Source organism: Triticum dicoccoides, chromosome 5B (genome assembly GCF_002162155.2).
Source record: "Triticum dicoccoides isolate Atlit2015 ecotype Zavitan chromosome 5B, WEW_v2.0, whole genome shotgun sequence".
NCBI classification, from domain to species: Eukaryota; Viridiplantae; Streptophyta; class Magnoliopsida; order Poales; family Poaceae; genus Triticum; species Triticum dicoccoides.
In genome coordinates, this window is record NC_041389.1 from 448,821,412 (window position 1) to 448,843,545 (window position 22,134).

Genomic DNA, 22,134 nt, shown 5'->3' on the forward strand with positions numbered 1-22,134 from the left:
GCTAATTTTCTCTGCTACATCCAACGCCACAGATATCCAAACCGAAGATGGGAGGGAGAAGAGAACAAGTGGAAATACGTGCAAAAAAGCTACTATTACGCCAGGAAATGAGAGAAAGCAACAACAAAAAAAGGCGTTGGAAAATGCATGTCGAGCTTTGCCAGCTACGCGCGGCAGGCATCTTACCTTAAACCCCCAGTGCGCAGAGGCATAGGCGCAGCGCTCACGCTACATATCCGGGCGAGCCGAGCTAGCTAGGTGCACGCCACTCTCGGTCCACACTCCGCTCACGCCCAGACACACGCCGCGCTCCGCACAATGCGGTGCCTGCAGCTCGCCGCCGCGCTGCTCCTGGCCGTCGCGCTGCCCCTCGCGGCCGCCGCGGGGGCCAAGGCCAAGGCCCCGGCGGCCCCTCCGGCGCCGCCGAACGCCACGGAGGCGATGGCCAAGGGCGGGTGCAAGGCCTTCGCGGCCCTGATCGCGGCCTCGCCCGACGCGGCGTCCACCTACGACGCGGCCGCGAGCGGCGGCATGACGGTGTTCTGCCCCTCCGACGACGCCGTGGCGTCCTTCATGCCCCGGTACAAGAACCTGACCGCCGACGGCAAGGCGTCGCTGCTGCTGTTCCACGCCGTCCCCGTGTACTACTCGCCGGGGAGCCTCAAGTCCAACAACGGCGTCATGAACACCCTCGCCACCGACGGCTCCGCCCGGAACTACAACTTCACGCTGCAGAACGAGGGCAACGTCGTCACCATCAAGACGGGCGCCTCCGGGGGCGTCGCGCGGGTCAAGACCACGCTGCTCGACACGGACCCCGTCGCCGTCTACGCCGTCGACAAGGTGTTCGAGCCCGTCGAGCTGTTCAAGCCCGCGCCGTCCCCGACCCCCGCGCCCGCGCCCGCCCCGGCGGCCGACGCGCCCAAGGCGGGCAAGGGCGGCGCCGCGCGCCACCGCTCGCCCCCCGCCGTCGCGGACGCGCCCGGACCCGAGGCTGAAGACACCGCCCCGGCGGACCAGAAGAAGGACTCCAAGAAGAGCGCGGCCGCCGGCGCGCCGCGCGTCCGGTGGCTCGCCGCGGCGCTGGCGGCCGTCGCCGTGGCCTCCACGCTGGCTTAGGGTATTTTAGTTTTCCTCCCTGGTGTCTGATCCATTGGCGTGATCGATCGTGGCGTGACGGCGTGCTCGTGTAGTGCCCCTGCGGGATCCGTGCTACTTCCGCGGAAGACATAGTTGTGTGCTCGATTTTCCTCTGGTTTCTTCTTCTATTTAGATGCTCTTCTCTGTTTGTTGCTGCTTGGCATCTGCTCGTGCTACATGAGAGGTTTCATGGTATCTTGAGCTCACCAGAGATTGATGTTCTTTTGGTCGATCTGGCGCCGGTGAGTGAAACCTTGGAGCGAAGTTGCTCCATGCCGTGTTAACGGACGAGCGCATTTTGCGAATTTTCTCGTCGACAATATGTTTTGAGTGACATGTTCCTAGTTCTACAAAGTCAATTTCTGGTTCGAGCCAAGTCTCAAATTTTCTATGGCGTGTTCGTCAGATCGTATAAACAAATGCAACGACGACGGGTCCGTTGCTTGAACGGCGCGCGAGCCTTCATTCATTTCTTGGGACTTCAGCTGTCGGTGGATGCTTTGCTATCCGACTCAAACGGGTCAAACAACACAAACCACACATGAATGAAAGTAGAGTAGTGCAGGTGACAAGTAGAATAAAGAGAGGAGGAAGGAGCGGTGAAAAAGCTTTGGCCCGGGCTGATGCATGCATGGCGATCAGCAGCGAAAGAAGAAGAGAAGTTACAGCACCTTCCATTTCGGGCTTTCGGCTCGGCCCAACTATATCCCGCACATGGAGAGCTGAAGCTTGGCAGTGAAAGTGTGATACCGGCACGCTGGGCCTCCACCGCGCTGCCGCTAGCCCACTACGCACGGGGCTCGAGGCGTAGCCCAAACATCTTTTGGTGCAAGAGAGTGGTGCTCCTCTGGATTGGACGGTGCACCGAGACGAGACGATTTAATGAACAGCAGTCAGCAATCATGTGTCGGCCGAGCGATCCCGTGAACGGTCGAGCAGTTCCCGCGGCCCGGCCGAGGTTGCCGACACGCGCGCGCCACCACCGCGACACCAGCGGCCGAGAGCAGCCATGCACGCCTAAAGAACTGCCACGGCCACGGCAACGGCAACCCGCGCGCACGCACGCCGATCGGCAAGCCATCCGCACGCACGCAACGACGGTGAGCTAGTTATTAGTTAACCAACGCCTGCAGTTCCGGCGCAATCATGGCTCGCACAGCGCTGGTCCTCGCCGCACTCCTCCTTGCCGCCGTGGCCGTGGCGCCGCTGGCCAGGGCCGAGAGCGCCGCCGACGCCCCCGCCCCTGCCGACGCGCCGGCTGCCGACGGCCCGGCGGCCGACTCCATCGACGAGTCCGCCTACGCGCCGGCCGTGGAGGTCAACAGCCTGGCCGACACGCTGTCGCCGGCGCCTGCCCCCGACGCCTGAATGGATGATGACGGACACAGTTGCAAGGATCTGTACTCCTTTTCCAAAGTAAATCATTCACGGTGGGAATTTTGGTTTTCCTAGGATAGCTAGATGGATTATAGCCTGTAGTGGGCTTTGTGGAAATCTAGAAATGAAGTATATTTTGAGAATATTCCTCCATACGATCCTTCGACCGTTACTACGCAATCCGCTTATTGGCCAGTAGAATTCTTGAAATTGTTACAGAAATGGTACCACAATTCGGGCATCACATGCTACGATTACTAATTTTTGCGTATCAGTACCAACATTGGTCCGGGTTTTGCAAATAAGACTAAAACGCGTATTTATACGTATTGACGCCCGATCCGACAGCTCGGGCCCACCCGTCAGGTGCCACGCTGGCCAATCGGCGCGTGCCCGTGCGCTGACTAGGACGAGCCGGTCTGCTGCTGCTCTCCAACCTGGTCCGGTCGCACCAGCTCCAGCCCGGCCGCACCATTCCCCTCCCCTCCTCCTCCTCTACTCGAACCCTAGTCCATGGCGTCGGCGATTCCGCCAGGCGGCGGCGACGGCGTCCACGGCGGCGGTGAGATGCCGTTCTGGCCTCCTAGCGGAACGACTGGCGTCGACGGGTATGGCGGAGACGACTCCAGCTCCGCGTACTCGACCGGCGACGAGGAGTCGATGTTACTCACCATGGAGCAGCGGTTGCTGTTGGCGCATCAGTGGGTGGCGAACCCTAGCAGCAGCCATGAGTTGACTCATGGACTTGGCGGCGTGTTGTAAGTACCCTTGTCCTACTCCTCCTCTGATTTATCCAATTGGCCATTTTTAGGGTTTGTTCATCTTCTGCTTTATCCAGTTGGGGATTAGGTTTTATCCAATTGAAGTGACTAGTATAGGACAATTAAACTAACCTAGTAACATAGTGTATTGCACTCTCAAATTAGTTCAATGCATGTGGCAATTTGGGATTATTTTGGCTCTCCAAATTGTTCTGTGTTGTACTGTACTGTTACTTTAAATTGTTCTGTACTGTAATGTTGCTCTCCAAATTTTGCTATTTTGCTGAATTAGTAAATAATAGACTTACAGGTTACTTTAAATTGTATTGTAATGTACTGTTGCTCTCCAAATTAAGAGTAATCATAATGAATAGACAAAATTTAATTTGTTCTGTAGTTTGGATGAAGACATTTGGCAAGTAAGGATCCATTTTGATGCAAGAGAACCATTGGAGATGAAGCTGTGTGGTTCAGATATTACTTATCTGAATTTGGTTGCAGTGATGGAAACCCAAGGATTTAATGCATATGATTGTTTGTATCACATTGAAAATCCATCTTTAGGAGAGAAAGGGCTGGATTTGGTAGACAGTCATGCAGAATTATAGATGATAAAGAGGAAGATCCAGGACAAATTGGTGCTTAATTTCCTAGTCAGGGCTTGTCCACCCCCTGATACTGATTTTGAGAGGCAGCATTTTGAAAAGCCAGACTTGTCCACTGTGGTGTACCAAGAGCCTATTGTTTATGATCTGAGTGAGCCTCCTATCTTAGTTGTTGATCAGGAAGGAGTAGTTTTTAAGAGTCAATGTAGCATCTCTAGCACACATCATCCTGCTGGTCCTCCTGGTGTTTGCACACAAGAAAGCAAAAATGCAACAGACAAGTTGAAAGCAGTTTTGGAAGAAGAAGAAGAGGGATATCAAGGATTTGAGGCTTATGAGGACAGTGATGCCTCTGATGAGGATGGACAAATTGGAAGTGACCCTCATTACATGGTTGATGATGAAGATGTAGAGGTGTAAGAGGGAAAGAGACAGAGAGAGCTAGAAGTACAAGAGGAAGAATCAGATGATGATCAATCAGAAGAGCAAGAAATGCTGAGGACTATGCATTATGAGGGTGACACTGAAGTTGAGGACCCATTTGAGGTAGAGGAAGATAGGACTTTTGAACAAGAAGAAGAAACTATAGTTGAACCTGTAAAGAGGAAGCAGAAGCTGCCAGTTAGAAGATGACCAACCACTAGGTCACATTGTAGTGAGCTACCAGAGGTTGCACCTGATTTCAGACCATCATCAGATGAAGAAGAGAAGGGGTTGTTGAGGGAGAGTGATGATGATGGTTTTGAGCCACTCTCTTTTGTCCTACCAAAGAAAAGGAAGAGTAGGGCAAAGAAAAGGCCTGCTAGGAAGTGGTACAATGAGAAAATGGAGCAACCACATGAGCAACTGTGTATGAAGTTGTGTTTTAGGGATCACCATCAATTCAGAGATGCTTTGTTGAATTTGCACATCACCCAGGCCAGGAATTTCAAGTATCACAGGAATTCAGATCAGAGGATAATTGTTGAGTGTACAGATAAACAATGCCAGTTCTTAATGATGGCAGCAGTTATAAAAGGGGAGAAAACCTTTGTAATTAAGAAGACGAGACTAGAGCACACTTGCCCTAGTACCACTGAGACCACCAGGGTTAGTGCTAAGTGGCTAGCACAGAAATATGAGCATCTCTTTAGATCTAATATAACTACTGGTATTCAGACTATAATTGATGCATGCAATGAAAAATATGGTGTAGATGTGCCCAAGTGCATGGCATATAGGGCAAAGAACATAGCTATTGAAGCTGTGTTAGGAGATCACAAGAAGCAATATCCTAGGCTTAAAGACTATGCTCAGACTGTCATGGACACAAACCCTGGGAGTAGAGTAATAGTCACTACTGTTACTCCAGTACCAAATGCAAAAATACCCCACCCAGGCCCAAGATTCCATGCCATGTTCTTTTGCCTTAATGGAGCAAGGGAGGGGTTTCTCAATGGGTGTAGGCCATTCATTGGTTAGTTCTTGAACCTTGTGAACCATTTACATATTGTAGAGTACTCCATGTTGTATCTCACTTGAATGTATTTAATGTTTGCAAATGTTGATTATGCAGATGTTGATGGATGCTTCATTAAGCTCACTACAGGTGCTCAACTACTTGCTACCACTGGTAGAGATGGCAACAACAACATATATCCACTGGCATTTGGCATAGTTGGTCAAGAGGACACACCTAGTTGGTGTTGGTTTCTACACCAACTGAAAATTTGCCTAGGGGGAGAAGTGGGCAAGTTTGGAGCTTATACTATAATGTCAGATAGACAAAAGGTATGTGTTTGCATATTTCATTCTGTTTTGAACAAGTGTTTACAGTAGTTTAGATTTTCATTGGTGCATATTTCTTTAGCTTGTAGCTTAGACTTGTTAAATTATTTGTGTCAGGGGTTATTGAATGCAGTGAATGCTGTGTTTCCAAATTGCAACCAAAGATTCTGCCTTAGACATTTATATGCAAATTTCCAAAATGTTGGGTTTAGGGGTGAAGATCTTAAGAAGTGCATGGATAATGCTAGCTATGCCTACAATGAACACAAATTTAATATTGCAATGAATGATCTTAGAGCTGAAAGTGAGGAAGCTTGGGAGTGGCTTACTGCAATACCAAAAAAACATGGGCAAGGCATGCATTTGACACAAACTGCGAGACTGACTTGGTAGTGAACAACTTGTCTGAGGTATTCAACAAGTACATTCTAGATGTTAGGAGAAAACCTACAAGGACAATGTGTGATGGGATAAAATATAAGCAGATGGTGAGGTGGCACATGAAGAGAGAGAGTGTAAAGGAAGCAAGATGGGAGATAACACCTCATTACAGTGAGAAGCTAGAGGTTGAGAAGGAGAGGGCCAGATACTGCAAGCCAATACAGGCAGGGGTCAACTTATGGCAAGTTACAAGTGGGCAGCAAACACATGCTGTCAACCTGGAACTTGAGACTTGTGGATGCAGGAAGTGGGACCTTAGTGGCATACCTTGCAACCATGCCATCTCTGCAATAAACAAGGCTAAAAGGAAACCAGAGGATTATGTCAGAAAATTCTTCAAGAAAGATTTTTATGCTGCAGCTTATGAACCATGATCTTTCTGAAGGAAATATGCCCTAGAGGCAATAATAAAGTTATTATTTATTTCCTTATTTCATGATAAATGTTTATTATTCATGCTAGAATTGTATTAACCAGAAACATAATACATGTGTGAATACATAGACAAACATAGTGTCACTAGTATGCCTCTACTTGACTAGCTTGTTGATCAAAGATGGTTATGTTTCCTAACCATAGACATGTGTTGTCATTTGATTAATGGGATCACATCATTAGGAGAATGATGTGATTGACTTGACCCATTTCGTTAGCTTAGCACTTGATCGTTTAGTATGTTGCTACTGCTTTCTTCATGACTTATACATGTTCCTGTGACTATGAGATTATGCAACTCCCGTTTACCAGAGGAACACTTTGTGTGCTACCAAACGTCACAACGTAACTGGGTGATTATAAAAGTGCTCTACAGGTGTCTCCGAAGGTACATGTTGGGTTGGCGTATTTCGAGATTAGGTTTTGTCACTCCGATTGTTGGAGAGGTATCTCTGGGCCCTCTCGGTAATACACATCACTTAAAGCCTTGCAAGCATTGCAACTAATGAGTTAGTTGCGGGATGATGTATTACGGAACGAGTAAAGAGACTTGCCGGTAACGAGATTGAACTAGGTATTGGATATCGACGATCGAATCTCGAGCAAGTAACATACCGATGACAAAGGGAACAACGTATGTTGTTATGCGGTTTGACCGATAAAGATCTTCGTAGAATATGTAGGAGCCAATATGAACATCCAGGTTCCACTATTGGTTATTGACCGGAAACAGTTCTAGGTCATGTCTACATAGTTATCGAACCCGTAGGGTCCGCACGCTTAAGGTTTCGATGACAGTTATATTATGAGTTTATGAGTTTTGATGTACCGAAGGAGTTCGGAGTCCCGGATGAGATCGGGGATATGACGAGGAGTCTCGAAATATTTGAGACGTAAAGATCGATATATTGTACGACTATATTCGGAGTTCGGAAAGGTTCCGAGTGATTCGGGTATTTTTCGGAGTACCGGAGAGTTACGGGTATTCGCCGGGGAGTATATGGGCCTTATTGGGCCATACGGGAATAGAGGAGAGAGGACAAAAGGAAGGAGGCCTGCGCCCCCCCTCTGGTCCGAATTGGACAAGGGGCGCAACCCCCCTTTCCTTCTTCCTCTCCCCCTCTTTCCCCTTCTCCTACTCCAACAAGGGAGGTGGAATCCTACTAGGACTAGGGAGTCCTAGTAGGACTCCACACTTGGCGCGCCCCCTCCTAGGGCTGGCCTCCTCCCCCCTTACTCCTTTATATACTGGGGCGGGGGGGGGCACCCTAGAGACACACAAGTTGATCTACGGATCGTTCCTTAGCCATGTGCGGTGCCCCCCTCCACCATATTCCACCTCGGTTGTATCGTCGCGGAGTTTAGGCGAAGCCCTGCGCCGGTAGAACATCATCATCGTCATCACGCCGTCGTGCTGACGGAACTCATCCCCGACGCTTTGCTAGATTGGAGCCCGGGGAACGTCATCGAGCTGGACGTGTGCTGAACATGGAGGTGTCGTACGTTCGGTGCTTGGATCGGTCGGATCGTGAAGACGTACGACTACATCAACCGCGTTGTCATAACGCTTCCGCTTAACGGTCTACGAGGGTACGTAGACAACACTCTCCCCTCTCGTTGCTATGCCATCACCATGATCTTGCGTGTGCGTAGGAATTTTTTTGAAATTACTACGTTTCCTAATAGTGGCATCCGAGCCAGGTTTTATGCGTTGATGTTATATGCACGAGTAGACACAAGTGAGTTGTGGGCGATACAAGTCATACTGCTTACCAGCATGTCATACTTTGGTTCGGCGGTATTGTTGGATGAAGCGGCCCGGACCAACATTACGCGTACGCTTACGCGAGACTGGTTCTACCGACGTGCTTTGCACACAGGTGGCTGGCGGGTGTCAGTTTCTCCAACTTTAGTTGAACCGAGTGTGGCTACGCCCGGTCCTTGCGAAGGTTAAAACAACACTAACTTGACGAACTATCGTTGTGGTTTTGATGCGTAGGTAAGAACGGTTCTTGCTAAGCCCGTAGCAGCCACGTAAAACATGCAACAACAAAGTAGAGGACGTCTAACTTGTTTTTGCAGGGCATGTTGTGATGTGATATGGTCAAGACGTGATGTTATATTTATTGTATGAGATGATCATGTTTTATAACCGAAGTTATCGGCAACTGGCAGGAGCCATATGGTTGTCGCTTTATTGTATGAAATGCAAACGCCCTGTAATTGCTTTACTTTATCACTAAGCGGTAGCGATAGTCGTAGAAGCAATAGATGGCGTAAACGACAACGATGCTACGATGGAGATCAAGGTGTCGCGCCGGTGACGATGGTGATCACGACGGTGCTTCGGAGATGGAGATCACAAGCACAAGATGATGATGGCCATATTATATCACTTATATTGATTGCATGTGATGTTTATCCTTTATGCATCTTATCTTGCTTTGATTGACGATAGCATTTTAAGATGATCTCTCACTAAAAATTATCAAGAAGTGTTCCCCCTGAATATGCACCGTTGCCAAAGTTCGTCGTGCCCAGACACCACGTGATGATCGGGTGTGATAAGCTTTACGTCCATCTACAACGGGTGCAAGCCAGTTTTTCACACGCAGAATATTCAGGTTATACTTGACGAGCCTAGCATATGCAGATATGGCCTCGGAACATAGAGACCGAAAGGTCGAGCGTGAATCATATAGTAGATATGATCAACATAGTGATGTTCACCATTGAAAACTACTCCATCTCACGTGATGATCGGTTATGGTTTAGTTGATTTGGATCACGTAATCACTTAGATGACTAGAGAGATATCTATCTAAGTGGGAGTTCTTAAGTAATATGATTAATTGAACTTTAATTTATCATGAACTTAGTCCTGGTAGTATTTTGCAAATTATGTTGTAGATCAATAGCTCGCGTTGTTGCTTTCATATGTTTATTTTTATATATGTTCCTAGAGAAAACTATGTTGAAAGATGTTAGTAGCAATGATGCGGATTGGATCCGTGATCAGAGGTTTATCCTCATTGCTGCACAGAAGAATTATGTTCTTGATGCACCGCTAGGTGACAGACCTATTGCAGGAGCAGATGCAGACGTTATGAACGTTTGGCTAGCTCAATATGATGACTACTTGATAGTTTAGTGCACCATGCTTAACGACTTAGAATCAGGACTTCAAAGATGTTTTGAACGTCATGGACCATATGAGATGTTCCAGGAGTTGAAGTTAATATTTCAAGCAAATACCCGAGTTGAGAGATATGATGTCCCCAACAAGTTCTATAGCTAAAAGATGGAGGAGAATCGCTCAACTAGTGAGCATGTGCTCAGATTGTCTGGGTACTACAATCGCTTGAATCAAGTGGGAGTTAATCTTCCAGATAAGATAGTGATTGACAGAATTCTCTAGTCACCATCATCAAGTTAGTAGAACTTTATGATGAACTATAGTATGCAAGGGATGACGAAAACGATTCCCAAGCTCTTCGTGATGTTGAAATCGACGAAGGTAGAAATCAAGAAAGAGCAGCAAGTGTTGATGGTTGACAAGATCAATAGTTTCAAGAAAAGGGCAAAGGGAAAGAAATGGAACTTCAACTAGAATGACAAGCAAGTTGTCACTCCCGCGAAGAAGCCCAAAGCTGGACCAAAGCCTGAAACTGAGTGATTATACTGCAAAGGAAATGGTTACTAGAAGCAGGAAATGCCCTGAATATTTGGTGGATAAGAAGGATGGCAAAGTGAACAAGGGTATATTTGATATACAGGTTATTGATGTGTACCTTACTAGTGTTTATAGTAACCCCTGAGTATTTGATACTTGTTCGGTTGCTAAGATTAGTAACTCGAAACAGGAGTTACAGAATAAACAGAAACTAGTTGAGGGTGAAGTGATGATGTGTGTTGGAAGTGGTTCCAAGATTGATATGATCATCATCGCACACTCCCTATACTTTCGGGATTAGTGTTGAACCTAAATAAATGTTATTTGGCATTTGCGTTGAGCATGAATATGATTTGATCATGTTTATTGCAATACGGTTATCCATTTAAAATCAGAGAATAATTGTTGTTCTGTTTAAATGAATAAAACCTTTGATGGTCATACACCCAATGAAAATAGTTTGTTGGATCTTGATCGTAGTGATACACATATTCATAATATTGATGCCAAAAGATGCAAAGTTGATAATGATAGTGCAACTTATTTGTGGCACTGCCGTTTGGGTCATATCGGTGTAAAGCGCATGAAGAAACTCCATAAAGATGGATTTTCGGAATCACTTGGTTATGAATCATTTTATGCTTGCGAACCATGCCTTTTGGGCAAGATGACTAAAACTCCGTTCTCTGGAACAATGGAACGAGCTGCTGACTTATTGGAAACAATACATACCGATGTATGCGGTCCAATGAGTGTTGATGCTCGTGGCGGGTATCGTTATTTTCTGACCTTCACAAGATGAATTGAGCAGATATGAGTATATCTACTTGATGAAACATAAGTCTGAAATAATTGAAAGGTTCAAAGAATTTCAGAGTGAAGTGGAAAAATCATCGTAACAAGAAAATAAAGTTTCTATGATCTGACCGCGGAGACGAATATTTGAGTTACGAGTTTGGTCTTCAATTAAAACAATGTGGAATAGTTTCACAGCTCACGCCACCTGGAACACCACAACGTTATGGTGTGTCCGAACGTCGTAACTGCACTTTATTGGATATGGTGCGATCTATGATGTCTCTTATCGGTTTTACCACTATCGTTTTGGGGTTGTGCATTAGAGACAGCTGCATTCACGTTTAAAAGGGCACCATCTAAATCCGTTGAGACGACACCGTATGAACTATGGTTTAGCAGTAAACCTAAGTTGTCGTTTCTTAAAGTTTGGAGTTGCGATGCTTATATGAAAAAGTTTCAACCTGATAAGCTCGAACCCAAATCGGAGAAGTGCGTCTTCATAGAATACCCAAAGGAAACTATTGGGTACTCCTTCTATCACAAATCCAAAGGCAAAACATTCGTTGCTAAGAATGGATCCTTTCTAGAGAAGGAGTTTCTCTCGAAAGAAGTGAGTGGGAGGAAAGTAGAACTTGATGAGGTAATTGTACCTGCTCCCTTACTTGAAAGTAGTTCATCACAGAAATCTGTTCCTGTGACTACTACACCAATTAGTGAGGAAGTTAATGATGATGATCATGAAACTTCAGATTAAGTTACTACAGAACCTCATAGGTCTTCCAGAGTAAGATCCGCACCAGAGTGGTATGGTAATCCTGTTCTGGAAGTTATGTTACTAGACCATGACGAACCTACGAACTATGAAGAAGCGATAATGAGCCCAGATTCCGCAAAATGGCTTGAGGCCATGAGATCTGAGATAAGATCCATGTATGAAAACAAAGTATGGACTTTGATTGACTTGCCCAATGATCGGCAAGACATTGAGATGAAATGGATCTTCAAGAGGAAGACGGACGCTGATAGTGTTACTATCTACAAAGCTAGAATTGTCGCAAAAGGTTTTCGATAAGTTCAAGGTGTTGACTATGATGAGAGTTTTTCACTCGTATCTATGCTTAAGTCTGTCTGAATCATGTTAGCAATTGCCACATTTTGTGAAATCTGGCAAATGGATGTCAAAACTGCATTCCTTAATGGATTTTTTAAAGAAGAGTTGTATATGATGCAACCAGAAGGTTTTGTCGATCCGAAAGGTGCTAACAAAATGTGCAAGCTCCAGCGATCCATCAATGGACTGGTGCAAGCATCCCGGAGTTGGAATATACGCTTTGATAAGTTGATCAAAGCATATAGTTTTAATACAGACTTGCGGTGAAGCCTGTATTTACAAGAAAGTGAGTGGGAGCACTACATCATTTCTGATAAGTATATGTGAATGACATATTGTTGATCGGAAATAATGTAGAATTTTTCTGGAAAGCATAAAAGAGTGTTTGAAAGGAGTTTTTCAAAGAAAGACCTTGGTGAAACTGCTTACACATTGAGCATCAAGATCTATAGAGATAGATCAAGATGCTTGATAAGATTTTTCAATGAGTACATACCTTGACAAGATTTTGAAGTAGTTCAAAATGGAACAGTCAAAGAAAGAGTTCTTGCTTGTGTTGCAAGGTGTGAAGTTGAGTAAGACTCAAAATCCGACCATGGCAGAAAATAGAAAAGAATGAACAGTCATTCCCTATGCCTCAGTCATAGGTTCTATAAAGTATGCTATGCTGTGTACTAGACCTATTGTATACCTTGCTCTGAGTTTGGCAAAGGAATACAATTTTGATCTAAAAGTAGATCACTAGAACAGCGGCCAAGAATATTCTTAGTGTGGACTAAGGAGATGTTTCTCGATTATGGAGGTGATAAAAGAGCCAGTCGTAAAAAGTTACAACGATGCAAGCTTTTACAACAATCCAGATGACTCTAAGTCTCAATCTGGATACATATTGAAAGTGGGAGCAATTAGCTAGAGTAGCTCTGTGCAGAGCATTGTGGACATAGAATATTTGCAAAATACATACGACTCTGAATGTGACAGACCCGTTGACTAAACTTCTCTCATGAGCAAAACATGATCATACCTTAGTACTCTTTGGGTGTTAATCACATAGCCATGTGAACTAGATTATTGACTCTAGTAAACCCTTTGGGTGTTGGTCACATGACGATGTGAACTATGGGTGTTAATCATATACAGATATGAATATTGGTGTTAAATCACATGGCGATGTGAACTAGATTATTGACTCTAGTGCAAGTGGGAGACTGAAGGAAATATGCCCTAGAGGCAATAATAAAGTTATTATTTATTTCCTTATTTCATGATAAATGTTTATTATTCATGCTAGAATTGTATTAACCAGAAACATAATACATGTGTGAATACATAGACAAACATAGTGTCACTAGTATGCCTCTACTTGACTAGCTTGTTGATTAAAGATGGTTATGTTTCCTAACCATAGACATGTGTTGTCATTTGATTAATGGGATCACATCATTAGGAGAATGATGTGATTGACTTGACCCATTCCGTTAGCTTAGCACTTGATCGTTTAGTATGTTGCTACTGCTTTCTTCATGACTTATACATGTTTCTGTGACTATGAGATTATGCAACTCCCGTTTACCAGAGGAACACTTTGTGTGCTACCAAACGTCACAACGTAACTGGGTGATTATAAAGGTGCTCTATAGGTGTCTCCAAAGGTACATGTTGGGTTGGCGTATTTCAAGATTAGGTTTTGTCACTTCGATTGTCGGAGAGGTATCTCTGGGCCCTCTCGGTAATACACATCACTTAAAGCCTTGCAAGCATTGCAACTAATGAGTTAGTTGCGGGATGATGTATTACGGAATGAGTAAAGAGACTTGCCGGTAACGAGATTGAACTAGGTATTGGATACCGACGATCGAATCTCGGGCAAGTAACATACCGATGACAAAGGGAACAACGTATGTTGTTATGCGGTTTGACCGATAAAGATCTTCGTAGAATATGTAGGAGCCAATATGAACATCTAGGTTCCACTATTGGTTATTGACCGGCAAAAGTTCTAGGTCATGTCTACATAGTTCTCGAACCCGTAGGGTCCGCACGCTTAAGGTTTCGATGAGAGTTATATTATGAGTTTATGAGTTTTGATGTACCGAAGGAGTTCGGAGTCCTGGATGAGATCGGGGACATGACGAGGAGTCTCGAAATGGTCGAGACATAAAGATCGATATATTGGACGACTATATTCGGAGTTCGAAAAGGTTCCGAGTGATTCGGGTATTTTTCGTAGTACCGGAGAATTACGGGAATTCGCCGGGGAGTATATGGGCCTTATTGGGCCATACGGAAATAGAGGAGAGAGGCCAAAAGGAAGGAGGCCTGCGCCCCCCCCCCCTCTGGTCCGAATTGGACAAGGGGCGCAGCCCCCCTTTCCTTCTTCCTCTCCCCCTCTTTCCCCTTCTCCTACTCCAACAAGGGAGGTGGAATCCTACTAGGACTAGGGAGTCCTAGTAGGACTTCACACTTGGCGCGCCCCCTCCTAGGGCCGGCCTCCTCCCCCCTTACTCCTTTATATACGGGGGCGGGGGGGGGGCACCCTAGAGACACACAAGTTGATCTACGGATCGTTCCTTAGCCGTGTGCGGTGCCCCCCTCCACCATATTCCACCTCAGTTGTATCGTCGCGGAGTTTAGGCGAAGCCCTGCGCCGGTAGAACATCATCATCATCACCACACCGTCGTGCTGACGGAACTCATCCCCGACGCTTTGCTGGATTGGAGCCCGGGGAACGTCATCGAGCTGGACATGTGCTGAACACGGAGGTGCCGTACGTTCGATGCTTGGATCGTTCGGATCGTGAAGACGTACGACTACATCAACCGTGTTGTCATAACGCTTCCGCTTAACAGTCTACGAGGGTACGTAGACAACACTCTCCCCTCTTGTTGCTATGCCATCACCATGATCTTGCGTGTGCGTAGAATTTTTTTTGAAATTACTACGTTTCCTAACAGTTGTGCCTGGTGAGCATGATTGGACAAGGACCCCTGGTCCAGACATAGAACCACCTGCATTCAAACTCAAGAGAGGAAGAAGGAAAGAAAAGAGGATCAAGGGCAAATTTGAAGTACCAAAGCCAAAAGAAACTTCAAGAATGGGGACCATAACATGTGGCAATTGTGGTCTCCAAGGGCATAGGTACACAAACTGTCTTAAACAGTTGAAGCCTGAGCTAGCTTTGAGGAAGAATAAGCATGTGGTAATAATTTTTCACCTTGAAATATACTAATGTTTTCTTTCTTGTACATTTATTTCTAGAATTATTAACTGTTTCCTTTTCTTTGCAAGGCTACTTCAAGTACCTCACAACCAAGAGCTGCTGGTCCTTCTACTGCACCAACAGCAAGACAGCCAAGACCTGCTGCTTCTGCTCCTACACCACCATCATCTGGAAGAAGAGGAGCTGGCAGAGGAGCTGGCAGAGGAGCTGGTGCTAATTCTACTACAACACCACCATCTGGAAGAGGAAGAGGAGCTGGCAGAGGAAGAGGAGCTGCTACTTCTACTACACCACCACCATCTGGAAGAGGAAGAGGAGCTGGCAGAGGAAGAGGAGCTGCTACTTCTACTACACCACCACCATCTAGAAGAGGAGCTGGTAGAGACAGAGGAAGAGCTGGAAGAGGTGCTCCAATGCCATTCATTGCCCCCAGGCAATATGCTGACATTCCTACTGATGGCACCCACACTGGATGGATGTCCTACTTCACTGCTAGCATGGGAGGAGGAGGAGCCATGTAATGTGAAATACTATGGTGTTATTTTGGTTGAACTTGATGCTTGAGGTGGAGTACTGGTGGAGTACTCTAGTAATGTTGAACTTGATGCTTGTAATATTGAACTTGAGGTGGAGTACTCTAGTTGATTATTGTAATGTAGAACTTGCTACTGGATATGTGGTTGAACTTTAGGTGATTATCTGAATGTTCACCTTTATGTGGTTATCTGAACTTTAGGTGGTTATCTGAACTACCAGTATTTGCAAAGCAGTACCACATTAGCAGTTACTTGTGACAAATCAGTACCAATACTGCTGCTAGCTGTTGCATGTCAGTACCAATATTGGGGCATCACATAACATGCAATACCACATTTGGGGATTCTGACATGTGGGACAGATACCTCTCCTACTATTAAAGTGACAACACAAGATCTCAAAGTGGGGACCAAAACTAGGGTTCATCCACGTAGTGGACATTTGTAGCGTAGCCAAGGATAAATCTCAGAGGCGCTGACTGGGGACGGCGGCGGAGATGTCGTGGTCGTCCAGTGCCGGGTCCGCTCTCGGATTTCGTCGAGCTGCAGGAAGGAGGGGGGAGGAGTCGCGCTCGCCGGTGCGCTACCGCGAGAACCCAATGGAATACGAGCCTCCAGTGATGTGCCACTGCTCAACTCCGAGGAAGGCGCCAAGATGGATCTCCTGGAGCAGGCAAAACCATGGTAGGAGGTACTATAGCTACGTGGATGCTATGGTGAGTGTTGTTTTTGCCCTAATTTTCTTCCTCTTTCTTCTGTGCAATAGTATGTGGCAGCATGGTGAAATTTGCTTGTGTATCTTAATAGCACGGTGTGGATTTGTGCAATGGCATGACGATCCATTGCCCACATTCTGGAGTGAGCTCATTGGGGATCTGCATGATGAAGTATGGAGGCTTAAAGGTGCAACTGTTGCTAGATGTGAAGATCAATTTCCAATCCTGACTCCAAGTGAAGATGATGGCACAAGGGAGGCCATGTTTCTGTCTCTGCAAACTCAACTCAAAGAGAAGAATTCAGAGATTGCAGGGATTAGGGCCAAATTTCACAATGTGCTTGGCTTAGTTGCAGGCAAGATATTAAGTTAGTTAGTTGGTTCAGTTGTAGCCAAGTTGTAATGGATCAAGTTGTAATGGATCAGTGAAGTTATCTTCTGATGCAATGAGATTTAGTGAGTCTTGTTCCTCTTTTATTGCAATGTACTATCTAGTTTGTTGGAACATTGTCATAATGTACCATCATCAACATATCCATCTACATAATCAGCATATCCATACATAATAAGAAACTGATCCATACATAGCAATACATAACCATTGTTCACAATACATAGAGGAGTTCCACTTCAAATGCATAGTTCATCCTTCTCTCACAAAAGGATGAATAGCATAACTACTACATACATACACAGCCATAGTTCACCATTAGTACAAGCATACAATACACAACATTATTTCCTAGATGCTAGGTCATTACACAACCATCATTCCCAAAAGGTCAGCAATGCCACTAATCTCATTTTCATCTTCTTCACTTCTTCAAGATGGCCTGAATCCCCCTGAACTTCTCCTTCAACTTTTCATTCTGAAACTCTAACTGCCACTTCTCTTCAATATGCTTTTCATTTCCCTTAAGCAGATCAGCAACCTGAAGCTTCAACTCTAGCTTCTCTTGGGTGAGCTTCTCCTGACACTTAGTTAGCTCTGCATTCTTCAGCTCCAAATTCATACTAGCTTCAGTAAGCACTTGCTTCTCTTTCATTTTGTTCAACTTCAAGTTCTGAATGACTGTTGCTTGAGCTCTTGTCAGGTTGAGCAGCAGCTCATACTTCTGAGTAAGTTGCTGGGTCTCCGCATCTTTCTTTTCCATCTCAGTTGCCATCTTTGCCTTCATATCATCAACCAGTTCTTTTCTTACCTCCTGCTGATATGTAATGGCAGACTGCAGATGTCTGAAATCCACCACCTTATCTTCCTGGAAGTTCATTAGCTCATGCACATCTTGGACTAGCTTGTCATAGTTGGCCTCCAACTTGTTCTTCTCTTCTGTCAGATGGTGGATAGTGAAAGAACTTTCAAGATTGTCATTCACCCTAGCACTTTTGGCATCTTCAACCATTGCCCATAGCTTCAACAATGCATTCTGCATTGTTGGGGGCCACTGGTGATCAACCCATTCAATAAAGCCACAATTGCTACCTTCCTGCAAAAACAACAACAACAACAAAACAGTTCATACAGCAAGTAATTATAGAAATTCACTATAGTTGCCAAAAAGAATGTCTAAATTTAGCATCGGACCACTACATTTAACAAGAGGAGCAGCCACTTGAGTAGCTGACTGACTAGGTTAGTTACTCTACTGTTCATATCAAGGAGTGTTCAACCATTTGTAAGCTACTCTACTACCACTATTAACAAAAATTACTATGCCATTGTACTCCAGCAAAATATACTCATGCTTGACCTAAATAAGCTACTCTAACCACTATGAACCAAAATGTTGACAGCAAGCAGAGTACTCTAGCAAACAGAGTTCAATATGGCACTGACCAAGTAAGAAAAAAATCAGTATGCCTACAATCCTACAATCCATACCAGCTGTGCACATGCTAAAAACCTCCTGCCTGTGTCTGTTCCTTCAAAGGCAACAAGCCTCTCAGATGCCATGCCGTACTTCTCACATGGAGACATCACATCCAGCTCAAGCCCCTTGTAATCTGGATCTTCAATGCTGAAAGGGACCTGCAGAAGCTCGCACAAAGACAATGGCCAAATCAGAACCTAGCGAAATCAACCAAATCAAGAAATCCCAAATCTAAAACCCTAACCCTAACCCTGTACTGACCTCGTTGAGACCGTCTGTGGAGGAAGAATGCATGTACGGGAGGCTAGAATGGTCGTCGCTGCTTTCGTCCTCCAAAACCATGGCGTCGGCGGGGCGGTGCGGCGGCCGGCAGTCGGACGCGGGCGGCGGCGACAGAGGAAACGAGCGAGGAAGAGGGGAGGGGAATGGTGCGACCGGGCTGGAGCTGGTGCGACCGGACCAGGTTGCAGCGGACCGGCTCGTCCTAGTCAGCGCGCGGGCACGCGCCGATTGGCCAGCGTGGCACCTGACGGGTGGGCCCGAGCTGTCGGATCGGGCGTCAATACGTATAAATACGCGTTTTAGCCTTATTTGCAAAAACCCGGACCAATGTTGGTACTGACACGCAAAAATTAGCAATCGTGGTACCAATCTGCATGTAATGCCCGAATTGTGGTACTTCTGTGCAATTAACTCTGGATTTTTGGTTTTCCTAGGATAGCTAGATGGATTATAGCCTGTAGGAGTTTTTGCAGTGTTGTGGGCTTTGTGGAAATCTAGAAATGAAGCATATTTTGAGAATATTCCTCCATACGATCCTTCGACCGTTACTATGCAATCCGCTTATTGGCTAGTAGAATTCTTGAAATTGTTACAGAAATGAGAACAACGCGGGGCACAAGTCAGAGGAGCAAGGCTTCTGCTACAAGTGTTAGCTGAGATCTTCAACGAGGAGAGAGGCTGGGCTCCAAGCCTCCGATGGTCCTTCGCATTGCCGGTTAAGCTGTTCATAGGCGTTCAAGGTTCTTAGTCTTCAGTTTGGTCTTTGTTGCCGCTGCTATGTAGATGTTACTTCCATGTGACAATTCTGGTTTAGGTATAGCCGAGGTCTTACCAGCGTTCTTTCATTATTTGGCCCGAGTCGAGAGGCACATCTGTAAGAATGAAGTTAGTAATAGTTTGTTAGTATGTGAGTTTGTTAGACAGTTTGGCTGGGATGTGCAGGATGCTGCCGAAATCTGATCGCGGTGAACACTCGATGGTTGGTGTGTATTATCAAATTTCAGAAATGAAAATTGGGGGGAAACCCCTTAATTCAAGAAAAAGTATATCACTCATATTCTCTAAAAGAAATAAAAGTTGTAGTGGTCATGCTGTAGACTTTAGTTTTCGCCTAGTTTTGCTCTGGTAAGCATCAGGATCGGTTGACCAATCTCACTTGTCGCCCATCGTGTTTCATGGGGCCCACCCATCACTCAAGCTCATTCTTAACCTCTCACATGAAGCGCCCTCCTAGCCATTCGTTCCATCGTCTCTCTCTCTCTCTCCTTGTGGCCAATCTTCTACCCCACCCCAGTTGCATGTTCCTCGCCATGCAACTTCACTCGACCCAGTCACATATCCATCACCGACACGTAACTTGCCCTCCACCACCGGACCCAATAGCAATGTCCATCCTCAACACGCAATCTGCGCCCTCCCAACCTCGACCCAGTTGCATGTCCATTTTTGACATGCAACTTGCCCCAACGAACGGACCTAATTGCATGTCAAACCTTGAGACACAACTCCATCCAATCCAGCTGTATGTCCATCCTCGACACAACTTGCCCTCCGACCCCAACATAGTTGCATGTCCACCTTCGACACATAACTTGCTCCCGAGACGACCCAACCGCATGTCCATCCTCCACAAACAACTTGCTTCCTCCCCAATATTGACACGCAGTTGCATGATAAACCTTGACACGTAACTCCATCACGACCTAGTTGCATCGGTATGCAACTTGCCCCAACCCGACCCAGTTGCATGTACATATTCAACGTCCAACTTGCTTCTCCCCCTCACTCGACCCCAACCCAATTACATGTCAAACTTGACACGCAACTTCGTTGATCCAATTGCATGTCCAACCTCCACATGCAACTTGCCCCGACCCAACTTAGTGCATGTCAAACCTTGACACACAACTCAACAAGACCCGGTTGCGTCCAATTTCGACATGTAACTTGCCTACCAACCAGACTCAGTTACATGTCTGTACTCGAGACACAACTTGCCCCCCAACCTGACCTAGTTGCATGTCCACACTCGACACACAACTTGGCCCTAACACCGACCCAATTGCATTTCAACACTCGACACTCAACATGCCCCTCAACCCAATCTAGTTGCCTATGAACACTCACGCACAACTTTCCTCCTGACCCCAACCTAGTTGCATGTACAGTACGACTATAACTGCAAACCCCTGCAATTTGATCAATTTTAAATATGTGAAATCTTTTTTAAATAACATTGAACATATTTTAAATGCACAGTGAATTTTTTAATACACGAGCAAGATTTTTAGATACAAATAAAACATTTTTTCAGATACACAATAAATATTTTTTAAGTAATGTTCAACAAATTTTAATTGATGATGAACACTTTTCAAACATGTGATAACATTTTCTAAATAACATTGCCAATTTTTACGGGACGATCATTATATCAATACTTGGTGGATATTTTAAACACAATTTAATTTTTAAATACAAGATGAAAATATTTCTTATAATGATGCTTTTTTTAAATGCACATTGAAAATTTTAAAACACATGATGAACATTAAATTTACGAGATTGTTTTAGGCCCATGGACATTTTTAAGTTTCATGGATATTAAAAAAATGAAAACATTTTAATTTCTCATGATTTTTTATTAACATTGTTAGTTGTGCACACAACAACACATGTTTTGAGTATCATTTTTTATAGAACAACAACTTGCAGTCTCCCATTCAAAATAGGACAACAACTTGCCTATCAAAAAGAAGACATGTGCTGCAACAATTTTTCTCTCTCCGTGTGTGTATTGTGCATGGGACTTTTTATAGTGACCTTTTCTTTGGCTAGATCTTTTTTTATTAAAATGTGCAATGTGTACCACTTTAAAAACCCTTTTTTACCATAACCCTTTTATTTTACCATCTCTTTACTTGACCCATCATGTGAATACTTTTTGTCTTATACAACAACAACAACAACAACAACAACAACAACAGTGACAATAAGGGCACCCACAATGTCATGATGCCAAATTTGTGACGTGGTCAGAACTTTGACATTAATCTCAAATAGCTCTTCTCCAGTGTACATGTTTCTCGTATTGTGTACAACAGCCTCATAGTAGGCCCCAGTGTAAAAATATAGTACTCCCTCCTTTTTAAAATATAAGGCGCGATTGACTTTGCACGGTCTTTGATGCATGACTTTAACCGCTAATATATATCAAAGTATATGGATTGAACATATATAAATGGCATTGTCATATTTATCTTGCCAAACAAATTTATTTCATATGTCTGTATACTAGTTTTATGGACATTCAATATGTGAAAATCATAGTTACAGTTGTGCAACAAAGACGAGAAAAGTCAAACGACGCCTTATATTTTGGAAAGTAGGGAGTAATAGTT

The 22,134-nt window shown here is 45.0% G+C and overlaps 1 protein-coding gene across 1 annotated transcript; it reads left to right on the plus strand.

Annotated features, from left to right (window-relative positions):
- The first annotated feature begins 282 nt into the window (after window positions 1-282).
- On the plus strand, window positions 283-1,499 carry LOC119305708 (fasciclin-like arabinogalactan protein 1). The gene has a single exon (XM_037582160.1). It carries the CDS (start codon window positions 319-321, stop codon window positions 1,117-1,119), a length of 801 nt encoding a protein of 266 aa, XP_037438057.1. The 5' UTR covers window positions 283-318; the 3' UTR covers window positions 1,120-1,499.
- The last annotated feature ends 20,635 nt before the right edge of the window (window positions 1,500-22,134 follow it).